This window comes from Artemia franciscana, chromosome 5 (assembly GCF_032884065.1).
Source record: "Artemia franciscana chromosome 5, ASM3288406v1, whole genome shotgun sequence".
Lineage (NCBI taxonomy): Eukaryota > Metazoa > Arthropoda > Branchiopoda > Anostraca > Artemiidae > Artemia > Artemia franciscana.
Window position 1 is genome coordinate 13807075 of NC_088867.1, and position 22733 is coordinate 13829807.

At 36.0% G+C, this 22733-nt stretch overlaps 1 protein-coding gene across 1 annotated transcript in view; it reads right to left on the reverse strand.

Moving 5' to 3' along the window:
• LOC136027001 (structural maintenance of chromosomes protein 5-like) overlaps positions 1-22733 on the reverse strand; it is a 116528-nt gene that overhangs the window by 52798 nt on the left and 40997 nt on the right. Inside the window, exons 6-10 of the mRNA XM_065703883.1 lie at positions 17180-17297; positions 12202-12330; positions 7916-8114; positions 4339-4470; positions 1857-2017 (exon numbers count right to left, since the gene is read on the reverse strand). Of these exons, the coding sequence (XP_065559955.1) occupies positions 1857-2017; positions 4339-4470; positions 7916-8114; positions 12202-12330; positions 17180-17297 (739 nt within the window). The remainder of the gene's footprint in view (positions 1-1856; positions 2018-4338; positions 4471-7915; positions 8115-12201; positions 12331-17179; positions 17298-22733) is intronic.

Consider the following 22733-nt stretch of genomic DNA (forward strand, 5'->3'; position numbering starts at 1 on the left):
AAAGAATCATTCATGACAAAAGAGCTCAATAGAAAAAAAAACGAGCTCAATAGAGCTCAATAGAAAAAAAAAACGAGCTCAATAGAGCTCAATAGAAAAAAAAACGAGCTCAATAGAACTCAATAGAAAAAAAAACGAGCTCAATAGAGCTCAATAGAAAAAACCGCGGTTTCTGAACATTAAGCTAGACCATGTTCTAGTTATTAACCTTGGAATAATTATTTTCTAATCAATAAAAAATATTTTAGGAATAGAAAAAATCTTTCTAGCCAGCTACTCGAAAATTTATAGAAACAATATAGGACGGGAGGGGGGCTTTCTGGATATTGTTGGTAACAGCCCCACCCCTATAATGTCCGAATGCAGCCACTAAAATTACTATAAACAAAGAACTCCCGGGGGTGTAATAACAGAAAGGAAGGTATTTGGTAATCTATGTAAAAAGCGCCAAGAACTAAGAAATTCTGAAATTTCGGGAGGGGGCTGCGTTCCATGATATCCTAGTATCTCTTAGTTTCTACTGGCAATCTTTTATTCCTAGCCTAAAAATTCAGTTTAAGGAAAATAAGAAAAATCGCTTTACTAATCGATCTAGCATAAAATTTGAGCCAGCTCTAGCATAAAATTTTATGCTAAAAATTAGCATAAAATTTGAGTAAAATAATAATGCATGTACAGGAAAGTAATATATCACACCGACAGGCTACTGCAAGTGCCTACTCCGAGAGAGGAGAGAGATTTAATCTAGCTCCTAACTGAAATTCCAAGGCTTCACGGATGGACCCAGAAAAATCTAGATGTGAAATAATCAAAATTCCAAAAGATTCGGCTTTTTTAAAAGTTAAACTTGTTAAGGCTTCTTGATCAATAACTCTGGTACTTTTAATTCGTAGCCAAAGCCCATATTATTGAACCATACTAAAGGGGAATTTTTTTGCTCATCTCTTTACATACTCTTTGTCTCATATATGAAGGTTTACTTTATGTATTTATAAGCACCGTGACTGAGTAATTGACTTCAAAGCGGATTTCTGAATGATTAGCAGCGCGCATAGAAATCCCAGAATTGTCTAAAACTACAAATAGACAACCTAAATTATTTAATTTTCATTAGTTTGCTTTTTTTTTTTATTTATTAATTTTTTTTTATTGGCAACAGCAGTTTGTAAGAACACTACTGCTTGTGGACTGATCTTTTTGTACTTGTACTTGTTTATTGCAATTGTACTTCCTATCAGCAGTTTACATTAATAAATATATATTTTATATTAACCAGTCTTTTGATGAACGTGAGCCTTCAAGAAGATGGGGATACAAGACCCAACCCTCAATGAGGCCCAAGTCCAAGAATTATTTTCATGTGGATATTTTTATCAAAATTTTGTCATCAAGCCATCTTTTATTTCTGAACTGTTTGTGGTTTCTGATTAATATTCTCACCGAATAGAACAATTAAAAACCAGTCAAAGATCTAAATTCAGAAGTTTAAAATTGTTATGTTTCAGTACTTAACACAGAATTATAGATACAGTAGAGCGTAACGGGAATGTTGCATGCCACTCTCGGGTGCCAACATCCAGAGCTACTGCTATTACTTGTGACAGTCAGGTCAGAGTGGAAGTAAATTGGTAAAACGTAGTAGGGAGCGGAGGGGGAGAAACGTACTCATTGGCCTCAATTATAACTGTCGACGGCTTACTGGTAAAAGTAAGCAGTATCATAGCCATTTATAATGACCCCGTATTGGTAAAAAAAAGGAGAAGAAGTAGCTGGAAGGAGGTGGCATGAATTTATCCCTGGGAACAGTATGAGAAATCCCTACTAATGGGGTGACCGGTAAAAGGGTTAATTCTTACCGTTAAAGCCAGTGGACGATAAACCGGTTTGACGAAGCAGTTATCCCTTTGCATTTGTTCCAAAAAACCAACTGCATCATGAGCTTGTGAATTTATATGGCGTAATTTTTCCATCTTTATTGTCTCAACATTTCTGAGCTCGGCAGATTCTTTCAATTTAACTGTAAAATTGAAAAGTTTGAAAAAGAAGAATTATTCATTTGAAACATTGAAAAAGTGAAACATAAATAAACACGGGTTGTTGTTCGCATCAGACATAGAAATCTGCCCAGTCGACACTAAAATACAAGCAATAGCATACAACACAGGCAGTAATTTCCACATAACTCAACCATGGTGGAAAAACGCACAAAAACATGCGAAGCATATGAACAAACCTACGAAATCCTGGATTTCCAAGGTTTGTTTGACGGGAGTTTCACCGTTCAACGTAGCAACCCTGACGCAAATTGACACTACCCTAACAGCTTCATAGTGTTGAAATAACCAAAAGAAAAACCTCAGATATCCTCGGTCTTTAGGTACGATTAGATTTAAAAAGGGTATAGGGGCCAATTATATTTTAATTTTGATGTCGTTGGTGCTGTAATGCAGAAGGCGGCAGATTGTGTTGTTGGGGCAGCAGGTAAAAACGGCGGTTACCTTCTATATCCTCAGAATAGAACTTATCGACAGTGGAGGTGCTGGTTAAGGTGATGATGGAAGTGATGGATGTAGAAATGAATTTCAGAGATAAGAATAGCTAGCGGTGGGAACTTAGATCATGGCGGTGGTATTTGAGATACATATCTGCATCTATTCTTAAAGATTCCTAGAGATTTTCGTTGGCTTTTAGCCCAATGGGGTCAAGACTTCACCCTAAAAAAAATCCTGCATGCTGACGATAGCTATATTCTAGGCAAGTAAAGATTTCGGTAGTTTCAATCAGAGTCATTTATTTCAAAACAGCATTTTCATTCTTTGATTAAATCACAAACTAACTGGCACTGTTCCAGTCCTAGGGCATTATTAAAGGCTCTAGTAAAAAGGACACGTATGACTTATTAGATCGGTTAGTTCTGCAAGGTACTGGTACTTATTTCTTCTGCTTCCTGGAGTTAACTTCTGAGTTGACAACAGGGGGTAGAAAATGTCAGTGTTTGAGACTAGCAAAGAGAAATCGCCTATAAAGAATTTCAACAGCCATCTGGTGGCCTTTTTAAGCCGTCATTGTCTGAATTGCCATGGTAATTAACATAAGAAGTAGAGAAATACAGATGGAGTGACTACATGTCAAGGTTCCCTCTTAAAAGGGAACTAGAAGTTTCAATTTCCTATCAAATGAGCCTCCTCCAAAGTTTATAAGACCTCCCTTTCTATAAAAACCTTATATGCCCCAGGGGCATAACTTACAACTTTAGCTCCCAGGCTCTGGGAGGATGTGTCAACCCCAAAGGCCTTCTTATATGATAGTTAGAGTATTTTGAACAAAATGGCAATATCAAAATTTCGATGCAATGCATTTGGGGAAAAAGGCATGTGGAGGGGGGGGAGCTTCGTTTCTCTCCGCTCAATATAGCTTTTAAAAAAAAGGCACTAGAAATCCTGATTTCCAATCGAATGAGCCGCTTCCAGAGTTATACGACCATCTCTTCCATAAAAACCCTGTATGTTAATAATGAGGAGCTAGCGTAACTTATAGCCCTTGCCCCGAGGGCTGTGAGGGGTTGACATCCGCTAAGACATATTTACTGGACCTGGCGTGGTGGGGCTGGTTGCCCTTCAATGACTTCTGACTCTTAAAAAGGGCACTACAACTTTCAATTTCCAATCGAATAAACTCCTTCCTTGGTCAGAAAAAAATACATTAAGCCCACTTTACTTAGGCAGCGCTACTGCGCTGCCTATGATACTCAGGTAATTCTCCTGGAGTTGACTCCAACCCCTGGAGTCAAACTTTTTTTTAAATTATTATCCTTTTTGTTTTTTATCCCAAAATTTGAATTAGGCCCCTCAGAGCTAGTAGTAGTAAATTTTGGAAAAACTATCTCATCTTACGATACTCATATGAGCCAAAACTAATAATACATTAGGGGTAAGGAAGCTCTCTACTTTTCATTGGCGATACGGAGGGGAGCACGCTTTTGCAGTGAAATTCAGAACACCTACCATTAAATGCTTAGTCAATGTCATTGGTCACGCAATTGGGTAATCCCAGCAATATGTTTGAATAGACAGCACCGCAGAGCAAATGCTTTTGCCAAGGCATTTCTTCACAAGACGGCGAAGATTAAATTACCTGGTGCTCAGCCAGGGTGGTGGTAAACCTCCCAAAGCTATAAGGGCAGTGTCTATATATATATATATATATATATATATATATATATATATATATATATATATATATATATATATATATATATATATGTATATATACTCCTTCCCCTCATAAAAAGAAAGGGTATGAGGTCTACACTAAGCTATCACTCAACAGAGTACTCACCTTGCATTCCTCGTTTTAATTGGCTAATCATTCCAGTTAAGTGGTCTCTTTTGCTTCCAGAATCATTAATTATTTTCTGTAAACTGTTAATCTTTCTTTTAACCTCTTCGATTTCTGGTTGAAAATCAACTCCTAAAATCACATGAAATGTATAAAAGTGAGTTCCATTTTAATTATGCTAAAAAAAATCTAACTCTCTAGTTTTCGAGTAATTTTGCGATAATCCTTTTTAGCATAAGACTGTATTTAAAAAAAAAAGAAGAAAGGAGCAAATATTTATTAATAAGTATAGATAAGCATAGATATAGGATATGTTCCAAAAGCCCATTACCGTTAATAATATTTATGGTCATAAGCAGAACGCCATATATTATAAATTTCCGCAAAATACAGACGAAACCACGTTTTGGACCTTGAATGATCTAAATGATATCCATGTATATTTTCTTTGCAGATTACAAGTAAGATGCGAAGTGAAAAAGGGGCTTAATAAAAGGCTAATAAAAAAAGTCTCGAAATTTGAACATAAATACTACATGTTGACTTTTCCACAAAAAGAAACGTGTATAGCAACTTAAAAATGACAATTGTTCACAAAAAGAGTGAAGATTTCTGAGGGTCTAGAGCAGTAGTTCCCAACCGATTTTAGGCCATGTCCCACCCAGGTATTTCTGAAATCCTAATGCCCCTCGTCTGATATTCAAAATTTTATTATCCAACATTTTAGGTGTTTAAATTGATGGAAGCTTAGAAGGCCATTAACTTATTATCTTGTTTCGGGTCGTCCTCTAGGCTAGCTTTATACCAATGAAAAATATTGTCTGAGTACAACACCTTTTATACTGTGCTTGAAGTCATTGCAACACTATCATGCATCTTTTTTAATCTTTAAATGCATACAAATGTGACGTTTTTCACATGAAAAATATTTTTTCACAATTAAGACTCCAAAGTAGACTCAGCCGAAGGGTGCAAATCCTGCCCATGACCCAGCAAAATATTGCCAGGACCCACCGATGGGGCCTGCGCCCCATGTTGAGAATCACGGGTTTAGAGGGATAGCTAAAATGGGTTGAAAAATTAGAATGAAAACAAAAATCACATATGGAGCATAAGCTAAATAATAAGTATCATCAAAACTTGATGTAGATATGTTGAACGGTAGACTTAACTTACTAAGTGTCCCCAAAAGTAAAGGGGGCAGGGGGCTCTGTCACCCCCCAACATGCTGATAATGCTGGCAATAATCTCTTATTTTGAATTTACGCCATATACAAACGAAGCCACGTTTAGGACCTTGCGCGATCTTAATAAGCCCTTTCTTTATATATGTCAAGTATAATCGCCATACATTATAAATCTGCACAAAATTAAAGTAAAACCACGTTTTGGCTTTAAACCATCTTGGCAGTCCTTATCAGTCTTTTCTTTAAATATGGCAAGCAGAGCACCATGTATTATAAATTTATGCAGCACGCAAGTGAAACCATATTTTGGATCTTCAACTATCTGAACAGTCCTTATAAAACTTTGTTGTAAATAGTAAGAAGAACACCATTTATTATAAATTTACTCAAAATACATTTGAAACTACGTGTTGAACCTTAAACGATCCAAACAATCTCCATAAGTTTTTTCTTTATAGAGGGCAAGCAGAATGCCATATATTATAAATTGAATGAAAATATATTTGACACCATGGATGCAAACAATATCAAAAGGTCTTTTCTTCATAGAGGGAAAGCAGAACGCCTTTTATAATTAATTTGCGATAAACAGGGACAGACTGGATTACAAACAAAAATACTTTTTTTAAATTAATTAACATGACAAGGCAATTTGATTGCACTTTCGGTAGACAAACCCTCCCCCATACACACGTTATTTTAACCCTCTCCCCGTAACCGAAAAACGTTATTAGTTATAACTGTTTATTAGTTAAAATCCGTTTACTAGTTATAGGCAATTTGATTGCATTTTCGGTAAACAAACCCTGTCCCCATATACGCGTTATTTTAACCCTCTCCCCGTAACCGAAAAAACGTTATAAGTTATAACTGTTTATTAGTTAAAATCCGTTTACTAGTTATAGGCAATTTGATTGCATTTTCGGTAAACAAACCCTGACCCCATATACGCGTTATTTTAACCCTCTCCCCGTAACCGAAAAAACGTTATTAGTTATAACTGTTTATTAGTTAAAATCCGTTTACTAGTTATAGGCAATTTGATTGCATTTTCGGCAAACAAACCCTGACCCCATATACGCGTTATTTTAACCCTCTCCCTGTAACCGAAAAAACGTTATTAGTTATAACTGTTTATTAGTTAAAATCCGTTTACTAGTTATAGGCAATTTGATTGCATTTTCGGTAAACAAACCCTGACCCCATATACACGTTATTTCAACCCTCTCCCCGTAACCGAAAAAACGTTACTAGTTATAACTGTTTATTAGTTAAAATCCGTATACTAGTTATAGGCAATTTGATTGCATTTTCGGTAGACAAACCCTGACCCCATATACGCGTTATTTTAACCCTCTTTCCGTAACCGAAAAAAAAGTAGTTAAAACCTGGTTATCAGTTATAGGCAATTTGATTGCACTTTCGGTAGACAAACCCTTATTTTAACCCTCTCCCCGTAACCGAAAAAAACGTTATTAGTTAAAATCCCGTTATTAGTTATAACTGTTTATTAGTTAAAACCCAGTTTACAAGTTATAGGCAATTTAATTGCATTTTCGGTAGACAAAACCACAACCCATTTATGTGTTATTTTAACCCTCTCCCAGTAACCACATTGGCTTGTGTTACTCCACATTTATCCTACACATTTGAAAGGAATCCAAGCCAAGTGTAAAAGTTTGTGCTGGATGACAATTGACTTTTGGAGCCTATTAAATTAGAAATAAAAGACGTTTGAAGTTTATCGCTAGAAGTTGCCTGAATAAAAAGAAAAACATGATTTCTATATGTTTCAATCGTGGGATGCAAGGTCTCTCCTCCCCTCTTTAATAAAAGATAATATTCTCCTCACTATACAATTGCAAAACGCCATCGAAACTAATAAAATCCCAATTTCCACTTTCGTCAAATATTGGGTTTTTGTAAAAGCAATAATGGTTATTTCATTATACTATATTTTATTTTAATGGTTATTTTATTATATTATACATTTTATTATAATGGTTAATTAAGTTAGAAATAAGAGATGCTTGAAGTTTATCATTAGAAGTTGTCAGAATAAAAAGCAAAACATAACTTCTATATATTTCAATCGTGGGATGCAAAGTCCCTCCTCCACTCTTTAATAGAAAGGTAATATTCCCCTGACTATGTTGTAACAAAATGCATCAGAACCAATCAAATCACAATTTCCACTTTCGTCAAATATTGAGATTTTTTAAAAGCAATAAAGGTTATAAGCAGTTTCCTTGTATGTAAGTTATACTATTTCAATATGCTCTAAATCAACAGTCTCAAATAAATAGTACAAAAAAAGTTATTACACTTACTAAAATATCTTGAATTTCGTAAATATTTATTGATATGCAACTGATAAAATTATGTTCTACCTGAATTTTCAGCAAGCCTTAATTGGTTTCTATCTCTCTGAATCAAGTTCTTTAAAGTTGCAATTTCTACTCGAATCTTTTCATTTTCTTCAGCGGAGGTTTCACAGATACACTTTTCATCTTTAATTTTTTCATTTAGATCAGCCATCTCTTGACGTTTTCTAGATAAAATTCGGCTTTTTTCGGTTATATTCGCTTCCTGGAAGAACAAAAATAAAACTTAAAGTAATTTCAAAGATTTTTTATAAATAAAAAAGGAATAAACTTCCATATCTGAAGAAATCTTACAAGAATAAAAATTCAAGTCGTTTCCAAACAGCCAAATTGATTGTTTCCACTGAATTTTTAATAGGTATCCGGCAAATCCTAATGACGCCAATGTTTGGAAACTCTCAGTGATAGTAAAAACCCTGTTTATTAGCTATACCGCAAAACCCGGTCAGAGAGTTCGTAAGGACTGCTCGCTCTCCCATTCACCAAAGAAATAACACTACCAAAGAGGAAAGAGTAAAAAACAGTTTTGATTCTTTTTTAATGGATTTTTTTCCCTTTTCCTTTTAATCAGTTAGTGCTGGACCAGTCCAACTTAATATATAGGTTATAAGTTACAGAAGCTAAAGTTCATCCCAAACAAAAGTTCCCTACACTAAATTTTACAACTTAAAGCAAAAAAAAAAATACATAGCAATATAGCAAACTGATTTTGCTCCTTATGAAACAGAAGTATAAGAATTCCACCAACAACGTTCCTTCCAAAAACCAAGGAGAAATCGATGACAAATTTCTTTCATCTCTAACGCATTACGTTTTTATTCAACAAACCAAAGTAACTTGGTTGGTTATGTCAAAATTTCAAAAGAATTTGAAGATAGAGCGGGCCCAACATTTTCATCTTCTTTTTAGAACGAAATATAGCTGAAAAATTGTTCAATCGTGACTGTTATAAGCTATTTCTTGACATAGGAAGAATAGAATTGGATAAATATTACGATCATTAGCTTCAATGCTGCGAGGAGCTTCCAAACAGAGAAGTCACGAATTTCAGTTTTGTTATCACAGTGCCACAAGCAGTTTAGCCATATACTATTATTTTTGCTTTTTTAACTGACAGACCAGATCAGCCCACAGGCTGTTTACATTACGCCTCACCCGACGTCCTCTTGATGGAGAACCAGAGGCTATGACTTACTACCTACCCCCCTCCCCTTTCCTCAAGATTCTCCAGTAATTTTTAGGCCCTAAGCCATTTATTAGTTTTCTCATGTCACAAATAAAGAAGAGAGAATAATGAGGACTTTTTTCCCAAGACAGTGAATGAACAAAACCTATTTGAATATTTCGGCCCTATACCCCAGGGCCGTCTTCAGCAAAGAAAATAATAAATAATAACACACATACAATAAAAGTTTTTGGTTAAAAATCCATTTTTTAAAATGGCCTAGGCATCATTACTTCTTAACAAAAAGTTCAGCCAAGACTGATCTTCGTCATTATTTTCTCATGTAGAACTAAACTACAGTTATTTTCCAATCCCCTGTTTTTTGTTGTTTTTTTTGTTTTTGTTTTTTTGTAAAAATTTTTATTGCAGCTTACACTTAAATAGCATAGAACAGTATTATTTTCCCTAAAAAGATAAAAATTGTAGAAGTCTTGTTTTGTCAGATCAATTTAGATGACACACCCAAAGAAAACAGACAGGATTGAAAAAATCCTAGGAGTTTATCGGACCGTAAAATGGGGGTAAAGACGCTTCTTTGTAAATTATAGCAACAAAAAATGAGCTTTTTTCAAATCCACGCGCTTTTTCATTTCCAAAACATTCAAATTACATACAACACATGAAAGAATTTGCAACAGATTAGAAGGAATAGTAGTTGGTAGAGCCGCAACTTGACAGACCTTGACTACACAGACAAAAACCTTCTCGCGTCGGATCCAAACTCAGCCCAATAAATGCTTGATGAAGTGGCTCAGCCTGCCTAAGCCTACGAATAAATACAAAGATACCAAAAGTTGGTATTTTGTGCAGTAGAACAGGCTCCCAGGGGTGATCGTATCGACCCAGTGGTCCTAGAATTTTGAGGGCTCATTCGAACGGAAATGAAAAGTTCTAGTGCCCTTTTTAAGTGACCAAAAATCGGAGGGCACCTAGGCCCCCTCCCACGCTCATTTTTTCCCAAAGTAGTCAGATCAAAATTCTGAGATAGCCGTTTTATTCAATATTGTCGAAAAACCTTGTAACTATGCCTTTTGGGACGACTTACTCCCCCACAGTTCCCGTGGGAAGGGCTGCAAGTTGCAAATTTTGACCACTGTTTACATATATTAATGGTTATTGGGAATGTAGAGACGTTTTCAGGGGGATTTTTTGGTTAGGAGGGGGGGGGGTGAGAAGAGGGGGCTATGTGGGGGAAATTTCCATGGAGGAATTTGTCATGGGGGAAGAAGATTTCCATAAAGGGGGCGCAGCATTTTCTAGCATTATTTAAAAAAACAGTGAGGAAATAAATATGAAAAAGTTTTGTTCAACTGGAAGTATGAAGTAGCATTAAAACTTAAAACAAACAGAAAATATTACGCATATAAGGGGTTCACCTCCTCCTAATACCTCACTCTTTACGCTAAAGGATTTTTTGTAATTTCAACTATTTATTCTACGGCCTTTGTGATTCAGGGGACAAAATTTAAGCTTTAATGCAAAGAGTTATTGACGAGATATTGACGAGTGGGCGAACCTTCTCATATACGTAATAAAAACATACGAACATAAAAGTTTGTTACGTAAGCTAATTCGTAAGTTACGTATATCTTTTACTAATGAAAACTTTCGTAAAAACTTAAAGTTCTAGTTGCCTTTTTAAGTACCCAAAAAATTGGAGAGCAACTGGGCCTCCTTCCCCTCCTTTTTTCGCAAAATCATTCTATCAAATCAATGGGAAAGCCATTTAGCCAAATAAATAAATATGCAAATTTCGCTTTAATTATTCATCTGCGGAGAGCCGAAATCCAAACATGGATTAACTAAAAAACGTTCATAAATTAAAAAAAAAACAAGTTTTTTTAACTGAAAGTAAGGAGCGACATTAAAACTTAAAACGAACAGAAATTACCTCGTATATGAAAGGGGCTGCTCCTTCTTCAACGCCCTGCTCTTTACGCTAAAGTTTTTACTGTTTTAAAAAGTAGAGTTGAGAGAAAAGGTCAAACTTTAGCGCAAAGAGCAAGGCGTTGAAGAAGGAGCAGCCCCTTTCATATACGGGGTAATTTCTGTTCGTTTTAAGTTTTAATGTCGCTCCTTACTTTCAGTTAAAAAAACTTGCTTTTTTTTATTTAGTCATATCAGGCTTCAAATACGATATCTGCCAAAGTTGTTTCGACCTTAGCAGAATCTCAAGCATCGTCAAGCTGTGCGGGCTTGGGCACATTTTGCTTCGCCCCAACGACCGCCTAATTAAACTAATGCTTCTAATTGAACCTTGATCGACATGGTGTATAAGCAAAGGAGGGCAATTAGAAAATCGATGGTAGCTAGTTAAGCAACAACTGGAGCCATCTGAAATTTTCCGCAAATTCGACCACAAATGGGTGCTACCTAAAGTTCACCGAGGGATTAGCACTAGAACGACCGTCATGAGAGACTCGTCATTCAGAGACTGCTTTCGGATGCTGGATGACGCAGGAACGTCTGGCCCTGCTGCAAGTAATTAACAGGGAAAATCTATAAAGGAAGAAAAGAGCGAGGACACAGAAAGGAGAGAAATATTCCATTATCGCTGTACTATCCTAATTTCCAACCTAGCTACAATCAGTAATTTTCATATCAAGACAGACAATAATTATATTGTGGAAAAAATAGCGTGGAGAAAACATAGCGTGTTGAACTGCTAAGTATTACCTGAGTTACGACATCTCATTGCGACAGCCATCGTTTTTTGCTGTCCTTCCAATGATATTTCTCGAGATAGCCCCCCTTGGAAGCACATTGAATCAAACATCTCGTAGTAGCGAACTGTACGTAATTAGCGACCTAGTCAATATAAACAGAAACACAAAGCCTAGATTTTAATTTTAATATATTATTCACCCGGATCCCCTTTTAATATTGATTCTGAACGCGTAAAATTAAAAATTATAATTTGTTGTTGCTCGTCAGCAAGATTCATAAATCTGATAATATAAATTCGCTCATTTATTCAATCAACAAATTTATGTTCCAAACAGATCTTAAGATCTTCTTATATTGTTTACAAGAATAATATCAACAAAAACAATATAATGAGCATTACCTGAGTTACCACTTCTCGCTGCATTTGCTGAAATTTATTTTTCGCAGCGGAAATATTCTGCCTCAGTGGGGCAAGACGGCATTCCATTGATTCAACTTCTTTTCGCTTTTCATCCAACTGTTGTTTTAGCTGTAGAATAAATGCCACATTAATATCGTAATTTTGGAAAAGATCTATTAATATTTTCATACACTGTTAACTGACACTTTAACATATATTTTACTAATATTGAAAATTGTAAATTATTTGGAATACAGGGCAGGCTAAACTAATTCAAACTTTTCTTTACCAAAGGTAAAGATTAGATCTTATCTGATCAGAAAGCTTTTGTAACAACGTTCATTATAATTGTCCAGCTTCAATGTTATAATCAAGATTATCCCATAGGGATATGGGAAAGAAAAACAACCTAATCGCATATTTATGTTGTTTCAAATATTTGAAACATATGCAATGGTGCATGATAAGTTTTTTTTGAATTAAAAAAAAAAAACACTAAAGGATATAAGTAGGGGGTACGCCTCAGGACTGTCCCCAAACCCCACATTTTTTAGCTATGTTCGCGCACTTCTCAAGTAATTAGCCTTTATTTGCTGGTTTGACTAATTTATCCCCCTCCTCGCCTCTTTAAAAATTAGTTTAAAAATATCTGCCTGTAGACACTAATCTCATGATCGACAGAGTCATTCAAATAGGATAAACAGCGTGACAAAGTAAAACTGGAAACTTTCAATCAAGGCCATATCCAAGAAGGGGGGGGGGTGGCATTTCCTTTTTTAAAGCCAATAAACCTAATTTCAAGGGCAATTTACCGATATCTACGATTAGCAAAATTCAATGATACTCGTAATTATTGGGCGTCCAATACTGATATTAAATAAAAACAAGTTTTTCAACTGAAAGTAAGGAGCAACATTAAAACTTAAAACGATTACAAATTATTAAGCATGCGAGGGGGGTGCCTCCCCCCTCAATACCTCGCTCTTCACGCTAAAGTTTTTCGGCACTTAGAAAAAAGGTACTTACTGTTCTAACTGAACGACCCTTCATGAGTTTCAGGAGTCAGTTTTAAAGAATTCGGACAAAATTTAAACTAAACGTAAAGAGCGAGGTGTTAAGAAGGAAGCAACCCTCTCATATGTGCAACAATTTCTGTTCGTTTCAAGTTTTAATGTTGCTCCTTACTTTCAGTTGAAAAAACTTATGTTTTTTTTATGTTTAATTTCTGTCTTTAAGTCTTTTAAATAAGAGTAAGATATCTGGCTCAACTTCCATGGAAAATCCCCCTCCCCACGGAAATATCCGATAGACAATTCAATCCTGGCGAAAATTTACCCCGGGCAATCAACCTTAACATATCCTTGGGTAAATTGAATCGGCAAAGAGAAAGCAAGACATATAAAAAAAAAATTCGTGAAGGAATTCTGGCAAATTTCCCTAGTGTAACATTTTCCCTGAAAACCTCACCCCCTGGTAACTTCCATCTCAATGGAAAATTCTACCTGTGCAAAATTCCTCCAGCAGAAAATTCGTCCTCCCCTCCCCACCCGACATATGTATACATACTTCCCAATTACAGATACTATACGTAAACAACGGGCAAAATTTATAATTTAAAGACCTTTCCTTAGGGACTGTGGGGAGGGGGGGGGGTCATGTTATCTCCAAAGGCATAGTTATTGGGTCTTTCAACTACGCTGAACCAAACAGCCATATCAAAATTTTGATCGGACGATTTTGGGAAAAATGGCGTGGTAGGGGGCCTAGTTGCAGTCCAATTTTTTGGTCACTAAAAATGGCACTAAAACTTTGCATTTCCGTTAGAATGAGCCCTCTCCCAAAGTTCTAGGCACACTGGGTCGACACGATTACCCCTGGGGAAAAAAAACAACAAATAAACACGCATCCGTGTTATTTTTTTTCTGGCAAAAATTACAAAATTCCACATTTTTGCAGATAGGAGCTTGAAACCTCTTCAGTAGATACGCTGAATCTGATGGTGTGATTCTTATTAAAATTATATGACTTCTAAGTGGCCTTTCCCCTTTTTTTTGGAAAATCAGACACATTTTCTCAGGCTCGTCGCTTTTGATGGGTAGACTAAACTTAAGGAAACTTATATATTTCGAATCAGTGTAATAATATTATTCTTTTGATATATCTATTGATACAAAATTCCATTTTTTAGAGTTTCGGTTACCATTGAGCCGGGTATTATTGCCATTCCGGGTATAAAACCAGCCTAATGCGTACACATACAACAGTTTTACGACACATACGAAAAATTAAGCAAAGAGAAAACGGGTTTTAATTTTGACAAAGCAGTGAACAAAAAATAAAATATAAAGACAAAACTACACGTTAACTAAAAAAAATAAAATAATCCGAATATTTCAGCCCCACGTCCGGGAGCCTTTCTCAACGAAAAAAAAAACAAGAGCTAAGAGCTCATATGGCACTTGTGACGAGGTTGGAAGAGCCAAGAGCTCATATGGCATGAGCTCTACCAAAATTCTAGGAATCAATAAGTTAATTTAAAAGGAAAATCAGAGGTTTAATGCCGGTCGGGATTTGAAATAAGAGCTCTGAGACACGAGGTGCTTTTACATATCAAAATTCATTGAGATCCGATCAACCGCTCGTAAGTTTCCTAATTTTTCCTCTCCGTTCAGCCCCCCCCCCCAGATGGTCGAATCGGGGAAAACAGCTTTATAAAGTCAATTTGTGCAGGTCCCTGACACGCCTACCAATTTTCATCGTCCTAGCACGCCCAGAAGCACCGAACTCGCAAAAGAACTGGACCCCCCCTAATTCCCCCAAATAGAGTGGATCCAGTCCGGTTACGTCAATAACGTATTTACGACATTTGCTTATTCTATCCACCAAGTTTCATCCCGATTTCTCCACTCTAAGCGTTTTCCAAGATTTCCGGTTTCCCCCTCCAACTCCCCCGTCCCCAATGTCACTAGATCTAGTTGGGATTTAAGATAGGAGCTCTGAGACAAGAGTTCCTTCTAAATATCAAATTTAGAAATACCTCACAAACGATCACCCGTTCTTAAGTTAAAAATACCTCAATTTTTCTAATTTTTCCGAATTAACACCCCCTCCAACTCCCCAAAGAGAGTGTATTAAGTCCGGGTATGTCAATCACGTATCAAAGACTTGTGTTTATTCTTCCCACCAAGTCTCATTATGATCTCTCCACTCTAAGCGTTTTCCAAGATTTCCTGTCCCCCCCCAACTTTCCCTAATGATACTGAATCCGGTCGGGATTTAAAATAAGAGATCTGAGTTACAAGGTCCTTTTAAATATGAAATTTTATTGAGATCCGATCACTCTCTTGTAAGCTAAAAATACCTCATTTTTCTAATTTTTCAGAATTAGCCCTCCCCCCAACTCCCCCAAGAAAGCAAATACATTCCCTCTGTGTCAATCTTGTATCTAGGACTTGTGCTTATTTTTGCTACCAAGTTTCATCCCGATCCCTCCGCTCTAAGCAGATAACTTCGAAGACCACACTGCCTTTCCATGACGAAAGTAAAACAGTTCAAAATAGGGATGAAACCTTTTTATTGACAGTGAACAGATATAATATTTAACTGGACATTTAGAACACATATACAGTGTTCATCATCAGGAGTAAAACTGCTGATGATGAACCTTGTAAATGTGTTCGAAATATCCAGTTAAATTTTATATCTGTTCACTGTCAATAAAAAGGTTTCATCCCTATTTTGAACTGTTTTACTTTCCACTCTAAGCGTTTTCCAAGATTTTAGGTTCCCCCCTCCAGCTCTCCCTAACGTCACCAGATGTGGTCGGGATTTAAAACAAGAGCTTTGAGACACTATATCTGTCTAAATATCAAATTTTATTAAGATCGTAAGTAAAAAATAACTAATTTTCCCAATTCACCGTCCCCCCACCCCCCACCCCCCCCCGATGGTCGAATCGGGGAAACGACTATTTCTAATTTAATCTGGTCCCTGATACTCCTGCCAAATTTCATCGTCCTAGCTTATCTGGAAGTGCCTAAACTAGCAAAACCGGAACAGACAGACCGATCGACAGACTGACAGAATTTGCGATCGCTATATGTCACTTGGTAAATACCAAGTGCCATAAAAATTACAAACGACAAAAAAGAAGAAAAAAATGTTTTGTTAAAACATAAAAAAAAACACGACAACTAAACACACGAAAATTAAAAAATAAATAAATAAGAACAATTGAGCTCAGGTTGGTAATATTAGACCCAGAGTTCGACCTCCGCTGCAGCAACCCACTGCAGGACCGACGCAAGGATCTTAGTAATCAAAAAGCGTTGTTAATTCAAAACACACATAGATACGGGTAACCAATAAATTTCTAGAACAGGCATAAATAAAATTATGGACGCACATACCTATTAAATTACACATTGAATTAACAATATAAGCTACTCATTCAAAACTGCGCTTTTTCAGCGAAGAAAAACAGCTCCATATTTCTTTTTTTGCAAAAGTAAATTTGAAAAGAAAAGTAATCAATGAATTTATGGAACATGCATAAATGAAGTTATATATGTATATACTTTTAAATCAAAAGGTATTAAATTAGCAATATTTACTTGGTATCAATACATAAATAGCAATAAAAAAGTTGGTAGCCCATCCTACACCTGAAAAAAGGTGAAAAGATCATTATAATATAAGAACAGAAAGATTAAAAACAAAAATTAAATTGGTTTAACAATTACGCCACATAAAGCAAACAAGCAATAGAAGCGCATACGCAAGACTTGATTCTGGCGGAACATTTAGTTAACAAAACAAACTTGGAAATTACCGGAAACTAAAAAAAACGTAACAATTTGGGGGAAGGAGTGGACAATTTGGTGGACATTTGGGGGAAGGAGTGGGGTAACAAATCTATCATTTGTTTAGCGCTTGGTATAGGATACCTGCAAAGAAAAGAAACAAAAACTAGACTTACTGAGGTTGCTTTCTTTTTGGCATCCTTATACTCTACAATCTCCTTCTTCTTCTCTAAAACATCTATATCTTCTTCAATTTGTTTGTACATCCTATAAGCACTAGCTTCTTTTCCAATCCTGGAATAAAAGAAAACCGTAATTTCAGAAACAAAACTAGTATAAAAGAATCTATAGAATTACATGGACTTATTGAGCACCAGTGCCCTTTGTATGAAATTAAATAAAAAAAAAACAAGTTTTTTTAACTGAAAGTAAGGAGGGACATTAAAACTTAAAACGAACAGAAATTACTTCGTATATGAAAGAGGCTGCTTCCTCATCAACGCCCCGCTCTTTACGCTAAAGTTTGACTCTGTCTATCAATTCTTCTTTTCAAAACAGTAAAAAACTTTAGCGTAAAGAGCGGGGCGTTGATGAGGAAGCAGCCTCTTTCATATACGAAGTAATTTCTGTTCGTTTTAAGTTTTAATGTCGCTCCTTACTTTCAGTTAAAAAAACTTGTTTTTTTTTTTATTTAATTTCTGAACGTTTTTGAATCAATTCATGTTTTGATTTTGGCTCTCCGCAGAGGAATAATTAAAACGAAATTTGCATTTTTTTTTTTTTGGCTAAATGGCTTTCTCATAATTTTGATCGAATGATTTTGAGAAAAAAAGAGCGGGGGAGGAAGCCTAGTTGCCCTCCGATTTTTTGGTTAATTAAAAAGGCAACTAGAACTTTTAATTTTTTACGAATATTTTTATTAGTAAAAGATTTACGTAACTTATAAATTAGCTTACGTAAAGAACTTTTGTATTCTCATATTTTTATTACATATATGAGGGGGTTCGCCCCCTTGTCAGATCCTCGCTCTTTACACTAAAGCTTAAATTTTGTCCCAATTCATTAAGAATGACCCCAGAATCAAAAAAGCCGTAGAATAAATAGTTGAAATTACTAAAAATACTTTAACGTAAAGAGCGAGGTATTAGGAGGAGGTGAGCCCCTCAAATGGGTAATAATTTCTGTTTGTTTTAAGTTTTAATGCTGTTCCTTACTTCCAGCTGAAAGTACTTTTTCATATTTATTTTTTCATTGTGTTTTTAAATAATGCTAGTAAATCCTGCGCTCCCTTCATGGAGATTTTCATCCCCCATGAAGAATTATCGATGGAAAGTTCCCCCAGCATATCCCCCTCTTCTAAACCCCTCCCCCAACCAAAAAAATCCTCCTGAAAACGCCTGTACACTTCCCAATAACCATTACTATATGTAAGCATTGGTCAAAGTTTGTAACTTGTTGCCCCTCCCATGGGGACTGTGGGGGAGTAAGTCGTCCTTAAAGACATAGTTATAAGGTTTTTCGACTACGCTGAATAAAATGGCTATCTCAGAATTTTGATCCGTTGACTTTGGTAAAATAATTAGCGTGGGAGGGGGCCTAGGTGCCCTCCAATTTTTTTAGTCACTTAAAAAGGGCACTAGAACTTTTCATTTCCGTTAGAATGAGCCCTCTTGCAACATTCTAGGACAACTGGGTCGATACGATCACCCCTGGGAAAAAGAAAAAAAAACAAAAAAACAAAAAAACAAATAAACACGCATCAGTGATCTGCCTTCTGGCAAAAAATACAAAATTCCACATTTTTGTAGATAAGAGCTTGAAACTTCTACAGTAGGGTTCTCTGATACGCTGAATCTGATGGTGTGATTTTCGTTAAGATTCTATGACTTCTAGGGGGCGTTTCCCCCTATTTTCTAAAATAACGCAAATTTTCTCAGGCTCGTAACTTTTGATGGGTAAGACTAAACTTGATGAAACTTATATATTTAAAATCAGCATTAAAATGCGATTCTTTTGATGTAGGTATTGGTATCAAAATTCCATTTTTTAGAGTTTTGGTTACTATTGAGCCGGGTCGCTCCTTACTACAGTTCGTTACCACGAACTGTTTGATAAAACAAAGTCTGCGAGGAACTCGCACCGTGTGAACTCGATATTTTTCGAGTTCCTGCGAGGAACTCGATATTTTGTGTCGAAAATGACCAGTCCATTTACGAGAAAGTCGTCCGACAGACCTAAGGGGAGATTTCCTCAAGAACAAATTCTTATGTACATGTCTGGCCAAAAAGAAGCTTGGGTATATCTAAGTCATTTGAAAAATTATAGACTATATTCATAAGCCCATGCTTATAATAAACGTGAGTTTTAAACTAGGACCCGAAACAGGACCGATGAAGGAAAAGATTTCAAAAGGAGTAATAGTTGGAATACCAAACTAAAGATATTTGTCATATAGCTACTTCCTAACAAAGTATATGTAGTGATAAGTTTGAATTCAATTTGACACAATAATACAGCAAATGTTTAGGCCTCAATTTATCAGTCCTTTATGATATTAAATTTTAAAAAACAAGTTTTTTTAACGGAAAGTAAGGAGCGACATTGAAACCCAAAACCAACAGAAATTACTTCGTATATGAGAGGGGCTGCTTCCTCATCAACGCCCCACTCTTTACGCTAAAGTTTGACTCTTTCTCTTAACTCTATTTTTTAAAACAGCTAAAAACTTTAGCGTAAACAGCGGGGCTTTGATGAGGAGCAGTCCCTTTCATACACGAAGTAATTTCTGTTCGTTTTAGGTTTTAATGTCGCTCCTTACTTTCCGTTAAAAAAAACTTGTTTTCTTTATTTAATTTCTGAACGTTTTTGAATCAATGCACGTTTTGATTTTGGCTCTCCGCAGATGAATAATTAAAACGAAATTTGCATTTTTTTTTTTTTTTTTTTTTTTTTTTTTGGCTAAATGGCTTTCTCTAATTTTGATCGAATAATTTTGAGAAAAAAGGAGCGGGGGAGGAGGCCTAGTTGCCCTCCGTTTTTTTTGGTTACTTAAAAAGGCAACTAAAACTTTAAATTTTTTACGAATGTTTTTATTAGTAAAAGATATACATAACTTACAAAATAGCTTACGTAACGAACTTCTGTATTCTCATGTTTTTATTATGTATATGAGGGGATTCACCCCCTCGTCAGTACCTCGCTCTTTACACTAAAGCTTAAATTTTGTCCCAATTTCTTAAGAATGACCCATGAATCACAAAAGCCGTAGAATAAATAGTTGAATTACTAAAAATACTTTAGCGTAAAGAGCGAGGTATTAGGAGGGGTGAACCCATCATATGCATAATAATTTCTGTTCGTTTTAAGCTTTAAAGCTTCTCCTTACTTTTCAGTTGAAAAAACTTTTTCATATTTATTTTTTCATTTTTTTTTATAATACTAGAAGATCCTTGTTCCCTTCACAAATTCCTCCAAGGTAAGTTCCCCCAACATATCCACCTCTTCTCAACTCCCCCCCCTCAACCTAAAAATCCCCCTGAGAATGTCTGTACACTTTCAAATATCCATTACTATAAGTAAGCACTGGTCAAAGTTTGTAACTTGTGGCCCCTCCCACGGGGATTGTGGAGGAGTAAGTCGTCCCCAAAGACATAGTTATAAGTTTTTGTGACTACGTTGAATAAAATGGTTATCTCAGAATTTTGATCCGGTGACTTTGGGAAAATAATTAGCGTGGGAGGGGGCCTAGGTTCCCTCCAATTTTTTGGTCACTTAAAAAGGGCACTAGAACTTTTTATTTCCGTTAGAATGAGCCCTCTCGCAAGATTCTAGGACACTGGGTCGATACGATCACCCCTGGGGAAAAAACAAACAAACAAATAAACACGCACCCGTGATCTGCCTTCTGACAAAAGACATAGAACCTAGACATAGGACATAGACATAGATATAGTTAGACATTGATACGAAATTTGCATATTCATTTTTTTTGGCTAAGGCTTTCTCATAGTCTTAATTGGAAGATTTTGAGAAAAAAGGAGAGAGGGAGGAGGCCTAGTTGCCCTCAAATTTTTCGATTACTTAAAAAGGCAACTAGAACTTTTAATTTTTTACGAACGTTTTCATTAGTAAAAAATATACGTAACTTACGAATTAACTTACGTAACGAACTTCTATATTCGTATGTTTTTCTTGCGTAAGTGAGGGGGTTCACCCCTCGTCGATACCTCGCTCTTTACACTAAAGCTTAAATTTTGTCCCAATTCCTTAAGAATGACCTCTGAATCACAAAGGCCGTAGAATAAATAGTTGAAATTACTAAAAATACTTTGGCATAAAGAGTGAGGTATTACGAGGAGGTAAACCCCTCATATGCGTAATAATTTCTGTTTGTTTCAAGTTTTGATGCTGCTCCTTACTTTCAGTAGAAAGAACTTTTCACATTTATTTTTTCATCGTTTTTTTTCAAATAATGCTCGAAAATCCTGCACCTCCTTCATTGACATTCTGTTCCCCCATGGAAATATCCTACCATATAACCCCCCCCCCCCAACTCTCTCCCCTAAACCCAAAAAATCTCCCTGAAAACGTCTGTACACTTCCAAGGAACCATTACAATATATAAACACAGGTCAAAGTTTGTAACTTGCAGCCCTTCCCACGGGGACTGCGGGGAAGTAAGTCGTCCCCATAGACATAGTTATTAGGTTTTTCGACTATGGTGAATAAAATGGCAATCTCAGAATTTTGATCCGGTGACTTTCGGGAAAAAATGAGCGTGGGAGGGGGCCTAAGGGCCCTCCAATTTTTTGGTCACTTAGAAAGGGCACTATAACTTCTAATTTCCGTTAAAATGAACCCTCTCGCGACGTTCTAGGACCACTGAGTCGATACGATTACCCTGAAAAAAAAAAACACGCATCCGTAATTTGTCTTCTGGCAAAAAATACGAAGTTCCACATTTTTGTAGATAGGAGCTTGAAACTTCTACAATATGGTTCTCTGATACGCTGAATCTGATGGTGTCATTTTCGTTTAGATTGTATGACCTTTAGGGGGTGTTTCCCCCTATTTTCAAAATGAGGCAAATTTTCTAAGGCTCGTAACTTTTGATGGGTAAAACTAATCTTGATGAAACTTATGTATTTAAAATCAGCATTAAAATGCGATTCTTTTGATGTAAGTATTGGTATCAAAATTCCATTTTTTAGAGTTTCAGTTACTATTGAGCCGGGTCGCTCCTTACTACAGTTCGTTACCACGAACTGTTTGATCAGTAGATTTTCGTCGAGATATCAGATGGTAGTAGAAGAAAATTTTAATTTCTGTTTGGCATATATGTGCTGACTGCATTTTCATATTTCTTCTTATACTTTTGGTACTTGTCTAAAATATAATTTGGCTCGTTGAGAAACCATATTACAGCTTCTTTAAGTTAAATATTTAATCGGTATTTTGGCGAGGTTAGGTTAGTTTAGGCTATTTTAGGTTACGCGCTCTGGGCGCCCTCCCCCCTGCCATGATTCGTTGTGGTTGAATATTTAGTTGGTATTGTGGTAAGGTTATGCTATTTTATATTAAACGCTCTGGGCGGCTCCCTGCCATAATTCTTTGTGGTAGTTTCATAATTTTGGTACCAAAGTATTATATTTTCATCACATTTTGTTTTATTTCATTAGTATTCACCAAACTCCACGAATGCACACGCAACAACTATCAATTGCTCACACT